This window comes from Salmo salar, chromosome 18, assembly GCF_965601325.2.
Source record: "Salmo salar chromosome 18, fSalSal1, whole genome shotgun sequence".
Taxonomy (NCBI): Eukaryota; Metazoa; Chordata; class Actinopteri; order Salmoniformes; family Salmonidae; genus Salmo; species Salmo salar.
In genome coordinates, this window is record NC_138308.1 from 24,814,041 (window position 1) to 24,837,348 (window position 23,308).

General features: G+C 41.6%; 2 protein-coding genes across 2 annotated transcripts; both read right to left on the reverse strand.

Annotated features, from left to right (window-relative positions):
• Positions 1 to 7,115: 7,115 nt before the first annotated feature.
• On the reverse strand, positions 7,116 to 15,538 carry LOC106577136 (cytochrome P450 26A1). The gene is made up of 7 exons (XM_014154896.3): positions 15,141 to 15,538; positions 14,703 to 14,927; positions 14,287 to 14,568; positions 14,018 to 14,167; positions 13,792 to 13,926; positions 8,255 to 8,407; positions 7,116 to 7,754 (listed from the first exon to the last, which is right to left on the reverse strand). Exons 1-7 carry the CDS (start codon positions 15,474 to 15,476, stop codon positions 7,419 to 7,421), a joined length of 1,617 nt encoding a protein of 538 aa, XP_014010371.2. The 5' UTR covers positions 15,477 to 15,538; the 3' UTR covers positions 7,116 to 7,418.
• A 1,478-nt stretch (positions 15,539 to 17,016) lies between these two features.
• Positions 17,017 to 23,070, reverse strand: LOC106577135 (cytochrome P450 26B1). The gene is made up of 7 exons (XM_014154894.3): positions 22,656 to 23,070; positions 21,787 to 22,041; positions 21,124 to 21,348; positions 20,583 to 20,858; positions 20,052 to 20,207; positions 19,401 to 19,844; positions 17,017 to 18,482 (listed from the first exon to the last, which is right to left on the reverse strand). Exons 2-7 carry the CDS (start codon positions 21,988 to 21,990, stop codon positions 18,147 to 18,149), a joined length of 1,641 nt encoding a protein of 546 aa, XP_014010369.1. The 5' UTR covers positions 21,991 to 22,041; positions 22,656 to 23,070; the 3' UTR covers positions 17,017 to 18,146.
• Between the last annotated feature and the right edge of the window lie 238 nt (positions 23,071 to 23,308).

Here is a 23,308-nt window from a genome sequence, read left to right on the forward strand (position 1 = left end):
TAGGCCAAGGTGATGAGAGTAGGCCAAGTCTGACCTATGAGGAAATGGGACACATGAAACTTTCATATTCTTAAACACCATATTTCTCTGTTTCAGTTTTGTTATGTGTGGGGAACATATTGCCTCTCGCATAGACTCCAAGAAACTTCTTGGACATGATTCTGTTTCAGTGATCAATCAACTTACCCCGTTTCAGCTCACACCACCCCGCTTGCAAACATACTGCGCCATCGTGAAATTTCTGATCAAATGTTTAATTAAAGGTATAATTATCTATCTGATTTAGTAAAGATAAGAAACTCCAGTATGACACTGACTGTTGATTCATGTCAACATGAGATCTGTACTGACAAGGCCAAAGCCAAGTGCCTTACTTGCTGTAACATGACCTGTTTAACCGAGTGCATTCTCCTGATTTTTGGCAAGAGCCTCAAAAGGGTCTGGAATGTGGTACTACTCCGTCTGACAGTTGAAGATGGAAGGTAGCGCAATATTAAAATAAAATAAAATCAATGTTTATTGGTCGCGTACACAGTTGAGCCGATGTTATAGCATAGTTAAATAAAGGTTAAACTTTTTATTTTATTTTTATAAATAGCAGGTGCAGTGAAATGCTTATGTTACTAGCACCCAACAATACAGTCAAATGTCAAACAAGTACACAAATAATACTTTAAAAAATACATATTGAAATGTTATAACGAATCCAATTAACCCAAATAGCAAATATTCACTATTCACTGAGCTGCTGATTTCTCTTTATCTCACAGATGTAGAGGAAGCTAGACATGTTGTCTGAGGGTGACAAAAAGATGGATGACTTGCTGCTCAGCCTTGGAAAAAGTGAAATCAGATTATGAATATGTGGCCAGATTCTGGAGGAGATGGCTGTTCCCCCTAATGAATTGTGATGATGCGTATTAACCTGGAATTAGGTGCAATGAGACGAACTTGAGAAGCTGGAAAACACAGTGCAGTGGATTTACCCAAACCTGGAACGTCAATGTATGTGTAAGAAAAGAAACTGAAAGTAGTGACCTATAAATCCTATAAATATTTAAGGTACCTTATAGCTATCATATGAACCCACAACAAACCCTACAAAACGTATGTGTACATGGCTGCTCATGTTTGTCCCCTGTGCATTAAAGTGTGTAGTATGTGCATCAGAGATTGTCTGTCTGTATTTATGTGAATGAAGCGTCTGCAGTGTCCCAGGCATATCCCCACGCCCGCTGTGTGACCTGGTCACCCTCCCTCCTTGTGCAGAGCTGCCACAGTTCAATTCCCACCATGGGAGCTGTCTGAGGGAAGCAGACTGTTTAAAATACCCCTCTTGATGTTATATCAGGCTGCCTGCGACTGCCATGAAAAGTAAATGTACCTTTTCACAGAGTGGAATTTGTGGAAGCACTCTTCCTACACACAGATTCACATACCACAACAGCTAAAAATAACTGTGTCCGTCGTATTGTGCCCTGATGGATGGGGAAGGGTTCTTAAAGAGCCTACCTGCCAGTCAAGCGCACCGCCTTTTCTTAAAAGCTCTGAGGAGAGATCTCCCCAGAAAGCAACGCAGCTTTCAAGGCACTTGTTCCTTGTAGAGGGATATTTATCCTAATAGCAAACATGCAGGGGCACTTTCAGGTCAATGCTAAAGGCTTTCAAAGGCAAGCAGTCCAGGCTTTCTTTCCAAATACATTAAACAACTTCTTGACTAAGACTTCTGGTAAAAAGCACATCAAAGCCGGAACAAGTGAGAATAGTCAACTTCATTTATGTGACTCCTCCTCTCTCTCTAAAGCTTATTGGAAAGGCAATAAACCATGAGCCCTCTTAAAAACAATAATAATTTTAAGCAAATGAAAAGGCCTATTATATGACAGAGTCAGCAATGAACAACATGGTATGTGAGGAACATTAGGCTACACTGATCAAGTTAGACACTTTGTATTCTTTGATAAGTCGGTAACAACATGAGGAGTGATCTGTATCAACAGCTAAGGTTTTGTTTTCATTCCAGAACCAGTTATGCCTGCTGCTGGTTTGCACTTCTAGGCTGCGTTTTGGATCAGGGGGTGACACAAAACGTATCTTTAAACAAATACACACAGGTCATAACCCTCTGTATTTATTCCCTGGTCCGTCCCAGACAGACACACACCACACCACACAGACATACATATGAACACAAAACCTAGGAAAGGATGCCCCTCACCACAGCGACGTCCCAGACCCTCTTCTTTTGGGCACTGGGCAGGGCAGCCCAAAGCACACACAACTGAAAGGACTGATCAGACAGCCATGCTTGTATAAAATAAAATCGTCAGAGACTCCAGTCACCCAAGTTATAGGTTGTTTTCTCTGCTACCGCACGGCAAGCGGTACCGGAGCGCCAAGTCTAGGACCAAAAGGCTCCTCAACAGCTTCAACCCCCAAGCCATAAGATTGCAGAACAATTCATAAATTCGCCACCGGACAATTTACATTCACCCCCCGCCCCCTCCCTTTTGTACACTGCTGCTACTCACTGTTTATTATCTTTGCATAGTCACTTCACCCCTACCTACATGTACAAATTACCTCTAACCTGTACCCCCGCACACTGACTCGGTACCCCCTGTATATAACCTCATTATTGTTATTCTTATTGCGTTACTTTTTATTATTACTTTTTGTTTTAGTCTACTTGGTAAATATTTTCTTAACTCTTCTTGAACTGCACTGTTGGTTAAGGGCTTGTAAGTAAGCATTTCACGGTAAAGTCTACACTTGTTGTATTCGGCGCATGTGACAATTAAAGTTTGATTTGATTTGAGTTTCATTCACAGCGACTGTATGCGTGCGCCTAAAAGGGGGCGTGGGGGTCGTCAGAGGGTCATAAAGTGAATCCAGCAGGGGGGAAGTACAGATCAGGAAAGAGGAAGGAAGGGGGCAGGAGTTGTGACACCTCTCACCTGTCATTGCCCTTGAAGGTGGTGTGTAGCACTTTGCGGATTGTTTTATGCTGCTCTGAGCCGCTCTGTCTCTCTTTTATTTGACACATGGGTGGAACTTCCTGCTGTGCCCTGACAGAGTTCATGGTTCAGATGAACTTTTGAACTTCTGCTGGCATGTGGCACACGGTAGTACAGTGTATATCAACCCCACACAGGATTTTATACCATAAACAACTCTGTCCCGAGACTCAAGGGCTCTTGCAGTTCATCCTCCCCCTCTGCTTCTGCTCTGTCAAAGAGCTCTTATTTTGTCCACCATGTGCAAAACTTTAGGAAACAAAAACAGTAACCCTCAGATACTTGATTTAGCTTGGATTGTTTTAACTTTTCTACAAACTCTGCCTGACCTTGAGGCACAGGTTGCCACAAAACAAGTTTTTGCAGTTATTTGGCGATGATTACGCATGCTTCCTATCTCATTTTACCATGCTTCAGGGCTGGGAGTTCACTCTAACTGTATGCAACAAACCCAAACGTTTACAAGGTGAGCCTTTGAAAACTGTAGCTTAATAAATTTAGCCATTTCACAAGTAAACAACATATACTCCTTCCAAATACATACAAGAGCATAAGACTACTTATGCTAACAAACACACACGCACCCACACACACCCCTACAGATGTAGGATCTTAATTTGATCACCCTGTTACAGGAGCAATTTCTTTCAAAGCAGGACATGTTTAACGTGTAATGTGTTTGAGGTTCAAAAATGCTTCTGAAATTACTATTTTATCAAAAAAATATATATATCAACCGCCAGCACAAATGTCCATTAATTATCCTCTGCATAATAATTCACATTTCCTGTTGCTGCAGGATTATTTTCCTGCTGTAGAAAACTGGCTCAAATTAAGATCCTACATCTGTATACAAACCCCTATATGAACCCCCTACACACCTGTCTGATACACCATCACACACAAATAAAAATGTGTGTCGTATCATCTCTTAATCTCTTCTCTCACCACTATCATGCCAAATGCGCTTTATTGTGATGGAAATGGAGGAGTGTGAACTCCAAAGGGAACAGCCAGAGGGCTTTGTCAGTCATGAACTCTGGAGGAGGTTTCAGCTTGTCCTCAGAGAAGCTGACTGCTGGAATGTCACAATAACAGATGTTGTCTGACATAGCCAATAATTAGCGTTCACCTTGCCAGATCCCAGTTTAATTTGCGCCTTACTCCTCCTGTGTGAACAGTTTGTGTCCTTTTCTGGATAAGGTCACAGCAGTAGGATGCTGTTTCTCTCTCCCTCTCTTACAGTCTCTCTATGTTTCTCTCTCTCTCTTACTGTCTCTGTTTCTCTCGCTCTCTGTTCCTCTCATTCTCTTACTGTCCCTCTCTCTGTTTCTCTCTCTTACTTTCTCTCTTCAATTCAATCTCTGTCTCTGTCTCTCTCTTACTTTCTCTCTGTTTCTCTCTCTCTCTCTTACTGTCTCTCTCTGTTCCTCTCTCTCGCTTACTGTCTCTCTCTGTTCCTCTCTCTCGCTTACTGTCTCTCTCTCTGTTCCTCTCTCTCTCTTACTGTCTCTCTCTGTTCCTCTCTCTCGCTTACTGTCTCTCTCTGTTCCTCTCTCTCGCTTACTGTCCCTCTCTCTGTTTCTCTCTCTTACTTTCTCTCTGTTTCACTCTCTCTCTTACTGTCTTTCTGTTTCTCTCCCTTTTACTGAGTCACATAATTAGAGCATTGTTTGTGGCTTGGATCATGTTCTGCGTTTGTGTGCATGCGTGTGCGTGCGCGTGTGCCTGTGGGTGAGTGAGTAAGACAATGGTTTTGCCATTAAATAAATATTAGACTAGGTCATATCCACTTTTGTCTTCACCAGGTTATGACTGATGGACACTGTGATAATAAACAGTGCTGGTTTCTGCAGTGAGCTGTGTGGGGCAGTGGGGTTGCTACAGGGACCACAGAAAAGGGGATGTCAAATCTGTTTTTCATTGAGACATAATGTACTATTAGTACATGGATATCACCTCATCATTTGAGAAGGGTAGTTTTTATGGATATGAAACAACATGGTCTTTATAACATTTTGAAATCTAAATGGTTAGTTCCTTATGTTCTTAAGATGTTTGTCTTCTGAAGGTATTTCCTCGCAGCTTCTTGTAAAGTTCAGTAAACTTTGTTACAGTAATGTTTCTCTTTCCTTGTTGGTACATTTTAATTTTTTTGCCTTTGACTCTGGAATGCTGTAAAAGAAAGTCTCAAACACAAAGTCTAACGCCTAGCCCTGACTTCACCGAAAGAGTCAACATGGTTTCTGGATTTTGTTTTCTTTTTGTGAAGTCTAATGTGTCTGGGCTGGTAAATCTTTCTCTAAAGACCGCTCCTTTACCTCTTTATTGTAATGAACTGTTCTCTCAATGACCTGGAAAAGCTATTTAAAGAAATCATTATTGATGTCTATCTTTTGTACCATACTAGAATACAAGTGACATGATTCCAGAGGGAGGTTAGGGGGTCAGTTATAATTTACATTTCATTTGGCACTAAAGGTGGCATTACCTAAATTTGGGCTTGATGTTTTAGGAGCCCAATCGTACCCTCCATCTGCCCTGGTTACCTCTCATTTCACAAATTGTTGTCCCTTATCGCTTTTAATGTGACTTTGAACCAAAGCGCATACAAGTGGAGAGCAAGAGTTCTAAGAGTGCATGAACATACTTGTTCAAATGTGAAATGCACTTTGATTATGAAATATCCCTATTAAACTTCTTGCCGACAGTTTTTTTTCATTTTCTTTACTCATTAGCGAACTATTTCAACAGGCAGACTAAAAGCCACCCCCAACCACAACACTGTAATTTCAGGGTCCTTTTTATTATCACTGAACTCTTCTTGACCCCAAGGTGCCCTCCGAAAAGCCTCTCCTCTCGATTATAAATAATACCAATGGGTTGCTAATAGGTAACCTGATTGAGAGTTAGGGGGATTGATATGGTTCAACTCGAGGGCAAGAGTGCACCAGACATGCAAATTACATTAGAAGTTCTTTCATCCACCCTGCTGCGAAGTGAAAAGTCCCATTTACACTCACATGAGGAGGAGCAAGGTGGGAAAGGATCTGTTTAAGTGATCATTATCTTGTCCTTGTCATGTCCTCTGTTTTGCCACACTTGCCCTATATAAAGCCTGGTTCAGCCTATTGGCTGTTTGTGTGTGTGTGTGTGTGTGTGTGTGTGTGTGTGTGTGTGTGTGTGTGTGTGTTGTGTGTGTGTGTGTGTGTGTGTGTGTGTGTGTGTGTGTGTGTGTGTGTGTGTGTGTGTGTGTGTGTGTGTGTGTGTGTGTGTGTGTGTGTGTGTGTGTGTAAAATAAATTAAGTCTGTGCAATGTCACTTAAAGAACATTTTGAGAGCACAAAAATACATGAAATAAACATTGAGGGGATAAAGATTTACTATTATTTTAAGCTTCGGCTTCCTATGAAGTCACATGCCACCCCTCTCCCCACTCATCTTGGGGGTCTAACATCCTGTCCCCCATATGCTGCCTTTGGGTCCAAATTCACCACTTTTGACATTGTCTAATGTAATTTGGGGTCTTATGATGCCGTAAGTGTAATAGTTATTGTAGTATGGAGTGAATGTCATTCAGAGTAGGCTATGTAAACTGACGTGTGCCATTCTACGTTGGTTCAAAGTAATTGAAATGACGTAGAAACAATGTTGATTCAACCAGTGTGTGCCCAGTGGGTAGGTCCATACAATAACAGGAAGTGGTACCAATAACTGTAGATCTATATTTCTTCAAGAAATTGAACCCCCCCAAAAAATATTTGGGGATAGAGGGACATCTTGCATGAAAACATTTCCCACAAAAACTGGTTCAATCAATGTTGTTTCGACTTCATTTCAACAAGTATATATGATGATGTTGAATCAACGTGAAAAACTGATTGGATTTGCAAAAGGTCATCAACGTAAGGGAATTCCGTTTTTTTCCACCCAACTTTTAATATAAATTCAATGGCATGGTGAAATTTGTTGATGATTTCACATTGAATTCACATCAACCAAATGTGCCCAGTGGGTGGGCTCTATCAATACCAAGTCAGAATATTGGGAAAATGGAAATGGTTTTGATGTTGAAAGATTTGAAGTGAGAATCAACTGTTCAAAATACGTTTTTTTTTTTATTGAAAACATTGCACATGCAACAACAGAGTTAAGCTGCATGAAAATGATAAAGTACAGCTTTAAAACAATTGCATTTCAAAATATCCATAAAATGATTTATCTCAGAACTATTGGAGTGCAATAACATGAAGTGCTTTTAAAAATGTTGCTTTTACAATGCTACTGACATAAATATCTGTCGTACAAAAGATATGTAATATGAAAAATACATAATATGTCTATCTTAAATATTAAGTGTATTTACATAAATGACAATACATAAATGACAATATTTCACTATCAGTAGGTCTGGATACATTTGGTGAATTTTGTGGGCAGATTGTCCACTGGATAAACGGTTGGGCCTGTTTTCATTGTCGGTGGTCCATTCAACAAAGTCCAGTCGCATCTGGTGACCACCTCGACCAGGAATACCTTAAGTAAAACTTTAGCAAACTCTTTACCCACACATGTCCTCGCACCACCCCCGAAGGGGATGTAACCGAACCGGGAGGAGTCATCTGGTGACATAAACCTCTCTGGCTGAAACTCCTCCTTATTAATAAGTGTGTCCAGCACGTCGTGAGTGTCGCAGATGCTGTAGATGACTTTCCAACCCTTGGGAATCTGGTAGCCCTGAGGAGACACAATGTAGGTTGTTAGGTTGGGGCGGGGATGGCAATGCCTTCAAATCATTTTATTCCAATCGTTATACAGTTTCTGAAGGCATTGATGTATACCACAGGAGGTTGGTGGCACCTTAATTGGGGAGAACGGGCTCGTGGTAATGACTGGGGCAGAATTAGTGGAATGGTATCAAATACATCAAACACATGGTTTCCAGGTGTTTGGTGCCATTCCATTTGCTCCGTTCTGGCCATTATGATGAGTCGTTCTCCCCTCAGCAGCCTCCTGGTATTGTATACAGGGAGCTCTATATTAATACATATAGTATAGCTTCTGCCATATCGTGTGTGAGATATTTGTCGAAAAACTCATATGTTATAACAGGACATGGTTTCCATGTTGTGTCTCTCAAAAGACAATCAATTATGCCTCCTTTAAACTTTTAGCCTAAAATGTTGTGTAAATGTTATTTCAGGACCTTTTAAGGACCTACACGGAAGTGTACTTACATTAAGCTCAAAAGTCTTCAGTACTACACGGAAGCCACCAGGGACAGGAGGGTTGATCCGGAGAGTTTCCTTAATGACACAGCCGATGTACTTCAACTGCTCCAACAACTCAATACTCAGCGGTTTGTCGTCTGATTGGGCTCCCAACAAATGCTGTAAATATATTAATATTTAATTACACAGAGATAGAGGGACATGCTTCTTGCATGGAGAGTACTCTTATTAATACCACTTTCTGGGTGACGTGTACAGCAAATTCAATCAATTAAATATAGCCCTAGATTTGGAAGAATATGATTTATAAATACCTTAATGAGATTTGTCTGATCTTAATCTCATCGTTATCAAAAAACTATGGGCCGCTATTGATTATACTTTTCTTGTCATAGAAAACGTTGTAAACAAATGATTTATGGTATCAAATGAAGTTTAAAAAATATTATGCCATGTCATTGGCACTACAAAAATCAAGTGCTTTTAATGCTAGCCTATTGTGCATAGTGTTGCTTTAATGCATAATACAAGTAACTGCCAAAATAAAGGAAAAAACAACACAAAGTGTCTTATGTTGGCCCAGCACGAGCCAGAACAGCTTCAATGCACCGTGGCATAGATTCTACAATTGTCTGGAACTCTTTTGGAGGGATGTGACACCATTCTTACATTAGAAATTCCTTTATTTGGTGTTACGTTGATGGTGGTGGAAAACTCCATCTCGGGCACACTCCAGAATCTCCCATAAGTGTTCAATTGGGCTGAGATCTGGTGACTGAGAAGACCATGGCATATGGTTTACATTGTTTTTAGGATCATCAAACCATTCAGTAACCACTTGTGCACTGTGGATGGGGGCAGTATCATCCTATGGGGGCATAGCCATGGTAGCCAAAATAAGGCCTGCCCAGCATTTTCATACATGACCCTAAGCATGATGGGATGTGAATTGTTTAATTAATTCAGGAGCCACACCTGTGTAGAAGCAACTGCTTTCAATATGTTGTGTCCCTCATTTACTCAATTGTTTCCTTTATTTTGGCAGTTACCTGTAGCCTTGGTTTCATGCATGTTAACATCAGAAGCCTCCTCCCTAAGTTTGTTTTATTCACTGCTTTAGCACACTCTGCCAACCCGGATGTCCTAGCCGTGTCTAAATACTGGCATAGGCAGACCACCAAAAACCCGGACATTTCCATCCCTCACAACATCTTCCGACAAGATAGAACGGCCAAAGGGGGCGGTGTTGCAATCTACTGCAGAGATAGCCTGCAGAGTTCTGTCTTACTATCCAGGTCTGTACCCAAATATTTCGAGCTTCTACTTTTAAAAATCCACCTTTCCAGAAACAAGTCTCTCACCGTTGCCGCTTGCTATAGGCCACCCTCTGCCCCCAGCTGTGCTCTGGACACCATATGTGAACTGATTGCCCCCCATCTATCTTCAGAGCTTGTGCTGCTAGGTGACCTAAACTGGGACATGCTTAACACCCCGGCCATCCTACAATCTAAGCTTGATGCCCTCAATCTCACACAAATTATCAATAAACCCACCAGGTACAACCCCAAATCCGTAAACATGGGCACCCTCATAGATATCATCCTAACAAACTTGCCCTCAAAATACATCTCTGCTGTTTTCAACCAAGATCTCAGCGATCACTGCCTCATTGCCTGCATCCGTAATGGGTCTGCGGTCAAACGACCACACCTAATCACTGTCAAACGCTCCCTAAAACACTTCAGCGAGCAGGCCTTTCTAATAGACCTGGCCCGGGTATCCTGGAAGGATTTTGACCTAATCCCGTCAGTAGAGGATGCCTGGTTATTCTTTAAAAGTGCTTTCCTCACCATCTTAAATAAGCATGCCCCATTCAAAACATTTAGAACCAGGAACAGATATAGCCCTTGGTTCTCTCCAGACCTGACTGCCCTTGACCAGCACAAAAACATCCTGTGGCATTCTGCATTAGCATCGAATAGCCCCTGTGATATGCAACTTTTCAGGGAAGTTAGGAACCAATATACACAGGCAGTTAGGAAAGCTAAGGCTAGCTTTTTCAAGCAGAAATTTTCATCCTGTAGCACAAACTCAAAAAAGTTCTGGGACACTGTAAAGTCCATGGAGAATAAGAGCACCTCCTCCCAACTGCCCACTGCACTGAGGCTAGGAAACACTGTCACCACCGATAATTCCACTATAATTGAGAATTTCAATAAGCATTTTTCTACGGCTGGCCATGCTTTCCACCTGGCTACCCCTACCCCGATCAACAGCCCTGCACCCCTGACAGCAACTCGCCCAAGCCTCCCCCATTTCTCCTTCACCCAAATCCAGGCAGCTGATGTTCTGAAAGAGCTGCAAAATCTGGACCCCTACAAATCAGCCGAGCTAGACAATCTGGACCCTCTCTTTCTAAAATGATCTGCTGAAATTGTTGCAACCCCTATTACTAGCCTGTTCAACCTCTCTTTCGTATCGTCTGAGATTCCCAAAGATTGGAAAGCTGCCGCGGTCATCCCCCTCTTCAAAGGGGGAGACACTCTAGACCTAAACTGTTACAGACCTATATCTATCCTACCCTGCCTTTCTAAGGTCTTTGAAAGCCAAGTTAACAAACAGATTACCGACCATTTGGAATCCCACCGTACCTTCTCCGCTATGCAATCTGGTTTCAGAACTGGTCATGGGTGCACCTCAGCCAAGCTCAAGGTTCTAAACGATATCATAACCACCATCGATAAGAGACATTACTGTGCAGCCGTATTCATTGACCTGGCCAAGGCTTTCGACTCTGTCAATCACCACATTCTTATCGGCAGATTTAACAGCCTTGGTTTCTCAAATGACTGCCTCGCCTGTTTCTCCAACTTCTTCTCTGATAGAGTTCAGTGTGTCAAATCGGAGAGCCTGTTGTCCGGACCTCTGGCAGTGTCTATGGGGGTGCCACAGGGTTCAATTCTCGGGTCGACTCTCTTCTCTGTATACATCAATGATGTCGCTCTTGCTGCTGGTGATTCTTTGATCCACCTCTATGCAGATGACACCATTCTGTATACCTCTGGCCCTTCTTTGGACACTGTGTTAACTAGACGAGCTTCAATGCCATACAACTCTCCTTCCGTGGCCTCCAACTGCTCTTAAATGCAAGTAAAACTAAATGCATGCTATTCAACCGATCGCTGCTCACACCTGCCCGCCCGTCCAGTATCACTACTCTGGACGGTTCTGACTTAGAATATGTGGACAACTACAAATACCTAGGTGTCTGGTTAGACTGTAAACTCTCCTTCCAGACTCACATCAAGCATCTCCAATCCAAAATTAAATCTAGAATCGGCTTCCTATTTCGCAACAAAGCATCTTTCACTCATGCTGCCAAACATACCCTCGTAAAACTGACCATCCTACCGATCCTCAACTTTGGCGATGTCATTTACAAAATAGCCTCCAACACTCTACTCAACAAATTGGATGCAGTCTATCACAGAACCATCTGTTTTGTCACCAAAGCCCCATATACTACCCACCACTGCGACCTGTACGCTCTCGTTGGCTGGCCCTCGCTTCATACTAGCCGCCAAACACACAGGCTCCAGGACATCTACAAGTCTCTGCTAGGTAAAGCCCCGGCTTATCTCAGCTCACTGGTCACCATAGCAGCACCCAACCGTAGCACGCGCTCCAGCAGGTATATCTCACTGGTCACCCCCAAAGCCAATTCCTCCTTTGGCCGCCTTTCCTTACAGTTCTCTGCTGCCAATGACTGGAACTAACTGCAAAAAGAACTGAAACTGGAGACTCATATCTCCCTCACTAGCTTTAAGCACCAGCTGTCAGAGCAGCTCACAGATCACTGCACCTGTACGTAGCCCATCTGTAAATAGCCCATCCAACTACCTCATCCCATACTGTATTTATTTATTTTGCTCCTTTCCACCCCAGTATCTCTACTTGCACATTCATCTTCTGCACATCTACCATTCCCATGTTTAATTGATATATTGAAATGACTTCACCACCATGGCCTATTTATTGCCTTACCTCCCTTATCCTACCTCATTTGCACACACTGTATATAGACTTTTTGTTTTCTTTTGTTCTACTGTATTATTGACTGTATGTTTGTTTATTCCATGTGTAACTCTGTGTTGTTGTGTGTCGAACTGTTTTGCTTTATCTTGGCCAGGTCGCAGTTGTAAATGAGAACTTCTTCTCAACTAGCCTACCTGGTTAAATAAAGGACTTGTTCTCAACTAGCTTACCTGGTTAAATAAAGGTGAAATAAATAAAACATACAGAGCGATACCACAGATTATCCAGCCAGCATCCATTATATTGACCAGGGCCCGGTTTCCCGAGGGCGATGGAATTTAGGTTTAGGAGCGTTTTAACGATGCATCTTTCCTACAACGTGCGAAGATGAAACATGTGTTTCCCAAAAAATCATGCATTGGTAACGTTGGAGCATGTGTCCATACTGATAGGATCGAACGATTTATAGGGAGCGCTGCTCTCAGATCAACTTTCTCCATTCAAATCTTTCCTTCACATTATATTTATTTCACAATACTGATGACGGATCAACCCCTAAAGAGATATTTCCACTTATGGCTGCAAATATAAAGACGGCTTATTTGAATGCTTACCTAATAAAAGTGCACTAAATCCCCAATGGCGCACATCATTGCGCACATGTTAAACTACTGTAGCCTAGTTGCAGAATAGAACTCAATTGATTGAACATTAAATGTATTTCAATATGATTGAAATAGGCCTATAGCCTACTATTTATATTTTATTTCAGTCATCTCGGTTTTATTTTAAGCATTTTGATATAGCCTACGTCGCTTGTTTGTATCAATTGCAAAGACACTGGCAACTTTGTATTTTTAGTCAACTTTGTTCAGAAGTCACAGAGATAAACCATGTGATACTATGTTTAGCGGAGATCTTATGTGTATAAAGTGACACGGGAGGGGGAAAAAACCTAGCTGAGTGGTTTTAGGCAGGCGTTAGATTACGAGCGTTTTCAAGTGCAACGTCCATAAATATGATTTTGGGAAACAGCTCTGAGATTTAAAGATGTTCCTACAAATGCATCTAACGATAAACTTATTCTTATGATCCGTTTGGAAAACCGGGCCCAGCTACTCAAGTGGGCGCTCTAACAATGAAAAGAAAAGTCTTAAAAAATGGACGGCAGTCTAGCCAATGAGAGGGCAGATATGAGCGTGAACAACAGGCACAAATCCAATTTGAAGTGTTTTTTCTCAAAGTTGCTGGGATGTCACGTGTCTTACTCAGGCTATATTAGGACACTTATAACAACCTAAGCATTGCGAAACTTCTAGTCGATCAAATAAACCACACAATTAACCAATTGACCACACAGTTAACCAAATTCGACACTCATTGACCTCCATACAAAAACTCATTACTTAGTGAGCGAAAAATATACGAAAAAAACGCCACCTGCTGGAGAAGACAGATTTTTGCCCAGTTATACCTCGCGCTTCGCCTCTTCCTCTGGCGATACCAACCTTCTCCTGAAGCTCATGGCGCATTTTACGCACGACATGCGCATGCAGCCCGAGAAACATCACCAGAGAGGTCGCAGTGCTCGCTGTCGTCTCGTGGCCACCGAATAGTAATTCTGTGGCAGATTCTTTTATCTCCTGTTGGAAATACATAAATAATGGTTCATACATGGAGTAAATGGAAGTGATTCTACATCAAATGACCATGAAAAATAAAGGAATCTGTTACCTCCATGCTTACTCGCTCCTCCTTCGTCTCACCGTCCTCAATCAATAATTGCAGCGCATCCTTATAATTATTGTTGTTATCAATATTGGACAGCTTCTTTTTGATGTTTTGCTCTATTTTTGAGTGGATGATGTTGCGCGCTCTCAGACCCTATAAACGGAATGGTGAAAACATATCGGTCAATAATGTTGTGCGCACACTGTAGCCCCATGTGACGCATTCCAGGGCTGCTTCAATCAATCCATCCTACCATTTCACAGGCAACTTACCCGGTACAAGCCGCTGAAAGGAACATCGATTGGTAGGGAGAAAAGGTTCTTTATCATTTCTTCGAACACTTCCACTAATTCCAGCTCGTCGGTCTTTGTTTGCTCGGGCTCGAAGCCAAGCAGGATCCTCATTGCGATGCGGAACATGAGGCGCTTCATCTCTGGGTACATTAGCACGCAAGAGTCGCTCTGCAGCCAGTTATCCACGGCGCATCTCACCTCCTCCCGGATCACAGGAATATACTGTTCCATGGCTTCCCGGGAAAAGGCTTTCATGATCGCCTGCAGGCAAACAGGAGAGAGCGCTTTAAGTGTATGCTATAAGGAAAAGGCGTGTAAACTACAATGTGTTTTTCATTATAAGTATAAACCACGAGGTGCCTACACAGATATGTAGGCTACTCAACATTGCCTACCTTTTTCTTGCTCTTGTGGAGCGCGCCGTGCGCATTGGAGAGGGCGTGCGACCCGAGGATGAGTCGGACTGATGCTGGCCACTGAGCCGCGACCAATTTGTGTTCTGACATCAGAATCTTTTTCACATGTTCTGAACCCATTATCCTCACGGTTGGACTCCCAAAGAGATGCGTCTTATAAATATATCCATATTTCTGACGTTTCATTTTTAGAAATGTTCTTCTCTGGAAAAATAAATCGTGTATGAATGCACACTATCAATTGCATACTTAAATTGCTTGAATTAGGCTACTTAACAATCTTTCAGTTTATTCAATAGCAACTATTTTCTGTGAGCACATTTCAGCCTGATGCATAACCCCAACTAATCGACATCAGCCTGCTGCACACTGCAAATATAGGCAGGATCAGAGTTTGCAATTTCCATCATCAGTTACCTGTAGGACCATCTGAAGCGTCTCTCCAAGGAAGGGCAGTCCCATGGTACCCGGAGGAAGAGGACTCTGACAGGTTGGATCACTTCCACTAATGACGTACATTTCCCACAGTTTCATCGCCGCCACGATCAAAAGGAGTGGGAGCACGAGAGTGCAAAAACATGTTATGAATAAAGCGCCGAACCCCATCTCTAGGAGAATTTTTTTAACAAGTGCAAGATGGACGGCGTGGAGTGGACCTCGGGGAGTGGAAGTAGCCAAATGTTTCACTTGACTGTTGTGTCTCACCCTCCATTCTGCGCTTTTATACGCCCGTTTCCCCCAACTATGCCTCATCTTACCTTGGGCCAGACAAATTAGTTCACTCAGAGTTCATCTTTAATTGTGTTGCTTTTGCTCGCGCCCCGTGCTCCGCCCACAGTGGACTGGTCCGAATGTTTAACCATTTCTTGGTGCGGGGCCTCACAATAGAATAAAAGCATTTTACTTTGGAAAAGACCTCATCGGTTACCCAATATATTGTGTTCTTCGTTTACAGCGTGCATCCCGTAGCCTGAGACTGATCGGGCTTGATTATGTTAATAGAACATTTGACCTATTATACTTTCGAGAGAGACTCGTGTCCATGAAGAGGACATCCAGGCTCGACACATGTGTCAATAGGCTAGGACAAGCGCTGCCTCTGTGTTCACTTTGTATGCATATCAATGTATTGTCCTATATTTTTCTAGCGGCAACGGATTCATGTTTTGTATTTAGTTTACTCTACGGGGTTTTACTGTTAATGAATAGATTACTTTGAAATGGCGATGCCATCTAACACTCTCCAAATCACCATCCTCTGTGCACCCGGTGTTTAAAACCCATTACCGCAGCGCGATTCCAACAGAGTTGGGGGCAGGGACGCTCTGTCCCATTCCTATGCGCTGACCTGCATGTGACCTACAACACGGACCGTGACATCCTTGTGAACTCTGGTGCCAAAACGTCGCCAAGTTCACTGCCCACCAAATGACGAGTTACAGGGCCCTATAGCACTCATAATTAGGATCGCGCCATTATCTTCACAGTCGTCTATTCTGTCAATCATGACAATCAAATTGAGTGCATAATCATACCATATCTCAATCTATAGGCCTATTGACGTCAGGATTTCATACAGGTTTTTCAATGTCTCAATTAACCTATAGGGTATATAGCCTACAATTTAGAATAATTTCAACCTTTTTGAAGGTAATTTGAGAAGGGTCATTTTACACTGTCGGCTTTAACTTGGTAAGAGAGAGCGAGAGAGAGAAAGATAGAGAGTGAGAGGGTGGGGGTCGTTCTGTTAAACGTGGGTGGTCTGAGGGTTTAAATCAAGTGTCTTACCTACAATGAATAATTTCAGTCGTCTATGGAGGAAAGTCAGATAGTGAGCTATAGGTCTAGAATTCTTTGGTGTGGAAATTATGTTGTGAGATATCATTGGTGTTATGGTCACTGCTCGTGAACGCACAGTTAACAAAGCCGTCACCTAAACTGAGGGTCAATAGGGCAGAGTTAAATGGTTCACTAGAGGGTCACACTGCAATCCGAGTTCACTCTGAAGGTGTAACCTTTCAGGTTCCATTTGTCTTCGGGGGCGGAGCCTGTCATATGATATGCAAATCGTTCTTGTGGTTATGGAATTCAATGATATGAGTTGGCGAACGAAAACAGACCCATCTAACCAGTAAGACTATATACTACGCTTACAATTGACTATATTTTGGGATGTCATATTAAAAACATAACATATTTCATAATATATTGTATAGGCGTATACTGTGATAATACTGGCACACTTTTCAAATGTCATATTATCAAAACCTTAACAATTTTATCTATAAAGAAGTTCATATTGGTATTTTTATAGAACGGGAATCTATACATTGTGGTTAACATGATGGCAGCAAATGCACATTTTGTATGGTAAAATGTCCTATTCTATGGCAGAAATACACTTTTTTGTAATTTACCCTTTACATCGTTCTATAGATAATACGAGCAACATCTGCACAAAAATACACACATTCAATCAATAGAACAAATACTGTATATACACACTCCGTAATGGAGAAAAAGTGCTATCTCCTTCCATGAATCCATCTTAACCGGGTCATTTCACAGCGCTTCCATCATGCTTTAAAATCAACAAACAATTATTCATAATGATGGAACATGTAATAATAATAAGAATACAAATAATAATTGGTTATTTTCTCTAGGTAAGTTTATATAATTGCATTTTGATCTATAGCCTCTAAATAATCGAATAATTAGCGATACTCTAGGCCTATGGTTTTAACGGTCTATGCTTTACATTGATTATAAATAACTAGGCCTATTCATTATTATTTCATATGTACACAGACGTAACCGAAGTGTTCTATAAATAAAGCTTATTTGTAATACTACTTCATTTCATACACACATACAATTATTTTGCCTATAAATGTAGGCCTATATCTCATTTATATCTACTTACATACTGGACATAAACACATACATTTGGAATGTATTTCTGAATGTATTTCGTGGAGACCAAGTGCAAGATCTGAAAGACAATTTCGTATAATAGACGGATATTTATAATCAGTCCTGAGCACAGATAATGTTTGTTGTGAGAGGAAAGCCCTACTCGTCCATTGTATATTGCATTATGGTGCTGAAATATAGGCTATCATTTTTCGATTTGCTATGTTATGGAAGTGGGCGCCCGGATGTCCGTGAAGAATAGCAAATGTATGCAGTCACTTTTCCCAGTGCGTAAAAAGGCGATCTTGGCGATAAGCAGATCATCACAGGTCACTGGCACCATGCATTGGTTCCACTCTACAATGACCACCATGTTTCTCACAGCATAGGGTTCTTTCTGATGTATTCATAGTGAATAACTTAAAATTGCAATTGCGGAAAGTTAATGAGCTTAATTCATGTTTTTTTAATAATAACACAATGACATATCTAAACTATCGGAGTAGTCTATGCGTAATTGAAATGCACATGCAGTCCATTGACGGGGTGGACTATTGGCACCGTCTGCATCTTGGGGAATTTTTCCGTGGCGAGTGTCCATTTGCACGTGCCAATCACCTCAACTGCCAGGGTTTTTAGTATCATTTGGGCAAGTTCCTTTCCGACGCAACTCCTTATTCCGCCACCAAATGGAATGTAATTGAAGCGCCCAGTCTTGCTCTCGTCACGCTCGGGCCCGAAGCGGTCTGGGTCGAAGATCTCCGGTCTCTGGAACACTGCAGCTGTCTCATGGGTGTCCCGAATACTGTACATTACACTCCATCCTTTAGGAATCTGGTAGCCCTTGGAAGTAGAGAGACAAAACAAAAATTCAACTTCAATACAATATTTACAAGATAAAGGTCGCTATTGGCAAGTGACAACCGCTTTACAGTCAGATTGAATGCTCTTTAAGTTCCGGAAATGTTAAGGCATATTCAGCATCATCTGTATCTCACAACATATCACATTGACCCTAAACATCAATATTCATTTTTCTCATTTGTAAGTTAATAATTAATCAATATGAATAACATTTTCATAATCCGACTAGAATATATCTAATCGCATCCAAGATCGGGCATAGGCTAAAACATAGCCTTCCAGGATATCCAGACGGTTTCAAAGTTATTTATACTTTTACCCTAGGGTCCTCAGTTCACTATATCCCTCATTTCAAATAAAACCCTATGTGAATCTCTTTGTCACTTTATATGGAGCAATGATTGGGAGATGCACTTGAGCGCTGCACGCATTATGGTGTATTGAAAACTCGCTCAATTAATTAAAAATTACTGACATCGCATTGTATCTGCTTTCGAATAATGGTTTATGTTCTAGCCAGTTGAGAGGACTAATTGCCCGACATCACAGTAAATCTAAAGTATGATGCGGTGTGGCCTGGTCATGGGGTTGATCTAAGGTCAGCTACAATACACTCTTAGAAAAAAAGCTTCTGGATAGAACCAAAGTGTGTTCAATGCTTCATATATGGCACCACTAAAGGTTGTATATAGAACCGACATTTATTGTAAATAAACCCTATATGCAACCCAATGGTTCCATATGGAACCAATTTTGGTTCAGTGAAGAATAACCCCTGGGGTTCTGATCAAATAACCCTACAAAAAGGAACCTTTTTGGTTCTTCCCAGAACCTTTTTTTTAAAGAGTATAGTGCGCTTCCGTAGTGTGTAAAAAGCGCGCGTAATTATATACTTACGTTCAATTCGAATGTTTGTAGCACAGTCCTGTATCCTCCAGACACTGGCGGGAGAAACCGCAGCACCTCCTTGACGACACATTCAATGTAACGTAGATGGCTCAATTTCTCCAAAGTTAAACAAGGAATATGAGACCGAGAACAGCGAGCTTCTTCGTTTTCATCCAGTGCGCAATTAACAGTCCCGTTCACATTCATCAACAGGGTGTCCTCTGCGTCTAGAGGCCGATGTTCCTCATGTTCCGCCGCAAGAGGACCTTTCAGACCATTTTCTTTGCCGGAGCATCTGTGCGAGCTGTGTGCTTCGTAGCCGAGACCCTCGGACTCCAGCTCTATCTGGGCTTTCTCCACCACAGCGGGGTGCCGCAGGAGTTGAAGAATTAGCGAAGTGGAGGCACTGGCTGTAGTTGAGTGAGCAGCAAATATTAACTCCACCGCGGTTTCCTAGACACCAGAAACAGAACACAATGAACATTTTATTTAGGCTATAATATTGGACATTTGTTTTGGTCGTCCAAAGTAAATAAATTGTCAATTCAATTTAGTAGGCTATAAACCTCCAAATAAGACTGACTACACAATTGCAAATGTGGGATTGTATATGCATATGACCAAAGCAGAATGGTTAAACAGAAAAATACAATAATTTACCTTCAACTCCTGCATGCTGAGTTCATTTCCATTTTCCTTGGCACTGATCAACATGTAATCGAAAGCATCATAGTACTCATCAGACTGTTGTTTCTGCATTTTCTCCTCTATGATTTTCTCCATGCACGCATGTAGGATTTCCCGGGCTTCTATTCCCTGGAAAGAAAACATACATCAGCATGGCATCTAATGGATTTTTAGCTGCCTTGATGGGATATTTCCATCCAGTGTTTGAAATTATATTATATTTATTATTTTCCATTCTAATAACATATTTTGAGTTAATGTGATGTGCAAGTTTTTTGTTACCAATGCCAGTTAGCAAAATAGTTTTGTCATCATGCCACACCATACAATATGAATTAGGCTACAATTGTTTTAAAAAAACAAACATATTAATAATAAATAAACGTATTATCATTTCAGGGTTATCATTTCTCAGGACTATCATTTTTACAATGATTAAAACATAAATTAAATATGCGTATAATTTTACAGCATTATAACATTGTTGGCTATAGGCTTACTCACTTTGCGGAGGCCACTCATAGGTGCGTCAATTGGTAGTGAGAAGAGGTTGTTCATGAGTTGCTCAAAGATCTTAGACAGGTATACTATGCGTTTTTCCTCCATCTTCAGTCCCAACAAGACTCTGACAGCAATGCGAAATGTGAGAGACTTGGCTGAGACGTAAACATTCACTGGGCCAGGCTCCGAGCACCACTTTGCAATTTCAGACTTGACAACATCTTGCAAGCGAGGTAGGTAAGTCTCCAAGGCCCCGCGGCTAAACACTTTTGCCAAGATCTTAAAGGAAAGCATAATAACAAGTTATCACCTGGTAGGCTACAAGGTACTCCAGACAACAATTGAATAATACCTGAGACAAAATGAATCATCTCGATACTTCTCTAGTTATTACGTATAATAACTCAATAACAACAGCAGGGAATTATGTGCATATTTTATTGCCTTGATTTGCCTCCCTGGCGAGTAACAGGCCTAGAAGATGATCATGCCTCACCAAGTTATGTCCCCTGCAGGTTTTTACTCATCTTTATTTCATCCTTACTTTTCTCTTCTTCTTGTGCAAATCTCCGATAGAGTTGACCAGAGTGTCGGGTCCCAGGATAATACGGGTGCTCTGAGGCCACTGCGTGCATACCAAGTTGTGTTCTCCAAGCAAGATTTTACGGATGTTTTCGGCACCAGTCACCCGGATAACAGGCTTTCCTAAAAGGTGAGTTTTAAAAACGTTGCCATGCTTCTCTCTCCTGGAGATGTGGAAGTTGGACCCCTGTCATAAAACACAAACACACACAAAAGCGGTAAAGGAGGTGTTCATTTCATGTGTATAAAGAGGGCGCGTTCTACCCATAGCCTTAAGGCTCTACCCCGTGCCTCCTAGTTTACGCCCAGTCTGGAAGCGGGATGCATTCCTACAGGAGCGCGGTGTGGAATTGAAGTGAAAGCGTCTGTTTTTCACCGCAAGAATGAATTACACACGCTCATCAAGTCCACACAAGTATAGTACCATGGACGCATTATATTCAGTATACAGTATACTGAACTGAACTGAGATGTAATGTTTTCATAAGTTGTGTGCTGTTTCTTTGCACATTTTAACACAAACAAACTCTTTAGCTCATCACATGCATGGTGACATACGTCGCGTAAAAGGCACATATAGTCTATCTTGGAACGCTTGTAAAAAACGAAACAATACTCCTCATACCTGAAAGAGCCAGTGGAACGTTTCTCCAACCAGCGGCCAGCCCATGGACCCATTGGGTAGCGGCAACTTGCTCTCTGTGTCCCGCGTAATGGTCCACCGGAAGGTCCACAGTTGCCTGGAGACGGCAAGCAGGATCAGGGCGGAGAGCACTGATGTGAGCGCTGTGACCAGCGCTGACAAGTGACTGAGCTCCAGAAGGAACATCTCAAAAAATCCACGTGCTACTGTGTAAAGTCTGACTCGTGCTTCTTTTCTCTGTCCAGAGGAGAGAGAAATAATTTCCCAAAACGTTAATGGAGCTTTTATGTTGCAATTGTTAGTCATGCAACTTACTTTCCAATCTTAAAAGGCATTTCACAGACACATATTTGTATGACAAGCATGGTTTCTGATAATTATGCAGAAGACATGGGTGAAGTAGGCTAAACGAAAGAAAAATATGATCCTGATTTAAATCTACTGGAAGTCTCCTTCATTCCGCCTCAATTTACTTCCCCTTGAATGACGAGAAACTGACAAGTATTCCAAATAGTTGTACAGGTTACATACGTCGGCTTGTCTATTTATGTGCGTTTATACAGGTCAGGGGTTCAATATTCCCAAGGCGTCCCGCGTTTTATAGTGCATTGTAATAAATCAAGCAAAAGCGGGGGATACACTCACATTGATTGAAATACAGTAGCCTACAGTTGGCTAGCGTTTGAGACGTGTAAGGCGGATGCTGACTAATACTAGTATAGTATCTTCCTTTAAGAAAGTAACACTGAAAAAAAGTTGCCTATTTTAAAAGTGTTTGTAGCTTGAGAAAAACACAAAAACATCAAAGAAAACTACTGGATTATTGAATAAGGAGGTGCAGAGAGCCTTACCTTGTCTTAAACGTAGAACCAAGTCGCTGACAGCAGCGAGAAACTCGTCCTTAAAGGTCTCTTTCCAAACCTATTCCTCCTCCACAATGTATTGTTCGCACGGAGCTTTATAAATATTGGAACACTACATGATCCACCTTCGCAGATGACGTATAACGTTTTTTTTAAATATATCTAAAGAGCTCGATAAATCGCCAGGATTGGAGCAAAATGTGTGATAGCAACTCGGAGATTGAGTGAGCGCGAGAGAGGCGGCTTTGAAAGTGCGTATAGGGTATGGGGATCGAATGCAGCTGATTGAGGAGACAGGTAACCAACCAATCACTGAAACCCTTCAGTTTGACCGACTCTGTTCACATAGACCAGTTCTCAATTGGCATGGACATGGCGCAAGGCTTTATATTGCATGCCCTTTCAACCTGCGTGAATAATACATATAGGCCAAGAAATTAACAATAATCTGAACAAGTTTTCATGATTTCAAGATTAATTCCACATGCAAACTTATAGGCAATATTTATTTTCTCGGATAAATAGCACTATTTACATTTTCTAGAGCAAATTATAACAGATCTAGGTTTCCGGATGATTTGTCCTGCAATTTTATGCAGTTGAATTTCTTCATATTTAATGTTGAAATCATTGGTTGAACG

Bases quoted from the DNA above. Each gene is read 5' to 3' on its own strand.
- LOC106577136 (XM_014154896.3), bottom strand. From the start codon at position 15,476: ATGAGGCATAGTTGGGGGAAACGGGCGTATAAAAGCGCAGAATGGAGG. The intron at 14,928-15,140 runs GTAACTGATGAT...TTATTTTTCCAG, and splicing joins CGCTTCAGATGGTCCTACAG to AGAAGAACATTTCTAAAAAT. The intron at 14,168-14,286 runs GTAAGTTGCCTG...TTCCGTTTATAG, and splicing joins CTTTCAGCGGCTTGTACCGG to GGTCTGAGAGCGCGCAACAT.
- LOC106577135 (XM_014154894.3), bottom strand. From the start codon at position 21,990: ATGTTCCTTCTGGAGCTCAGTCACTTGTCAGCGCTGGTCACAGCGCTC. The intron at 21,349-21,786 runs GTATGAGGAGTA...GTTTTATGACAG, and splicing joins CGTTCCACTGGCTCTTTCAG to GGGTCCAACTTCCACATCTC. The intron at 20,208-20,582 runs GTGAGTAAGCCT...TTTTCTTTCCAG, and splicing joins CTATGAGTGGCCTCCGCAAA to GGAATAGAAGCCCGGGAAAT.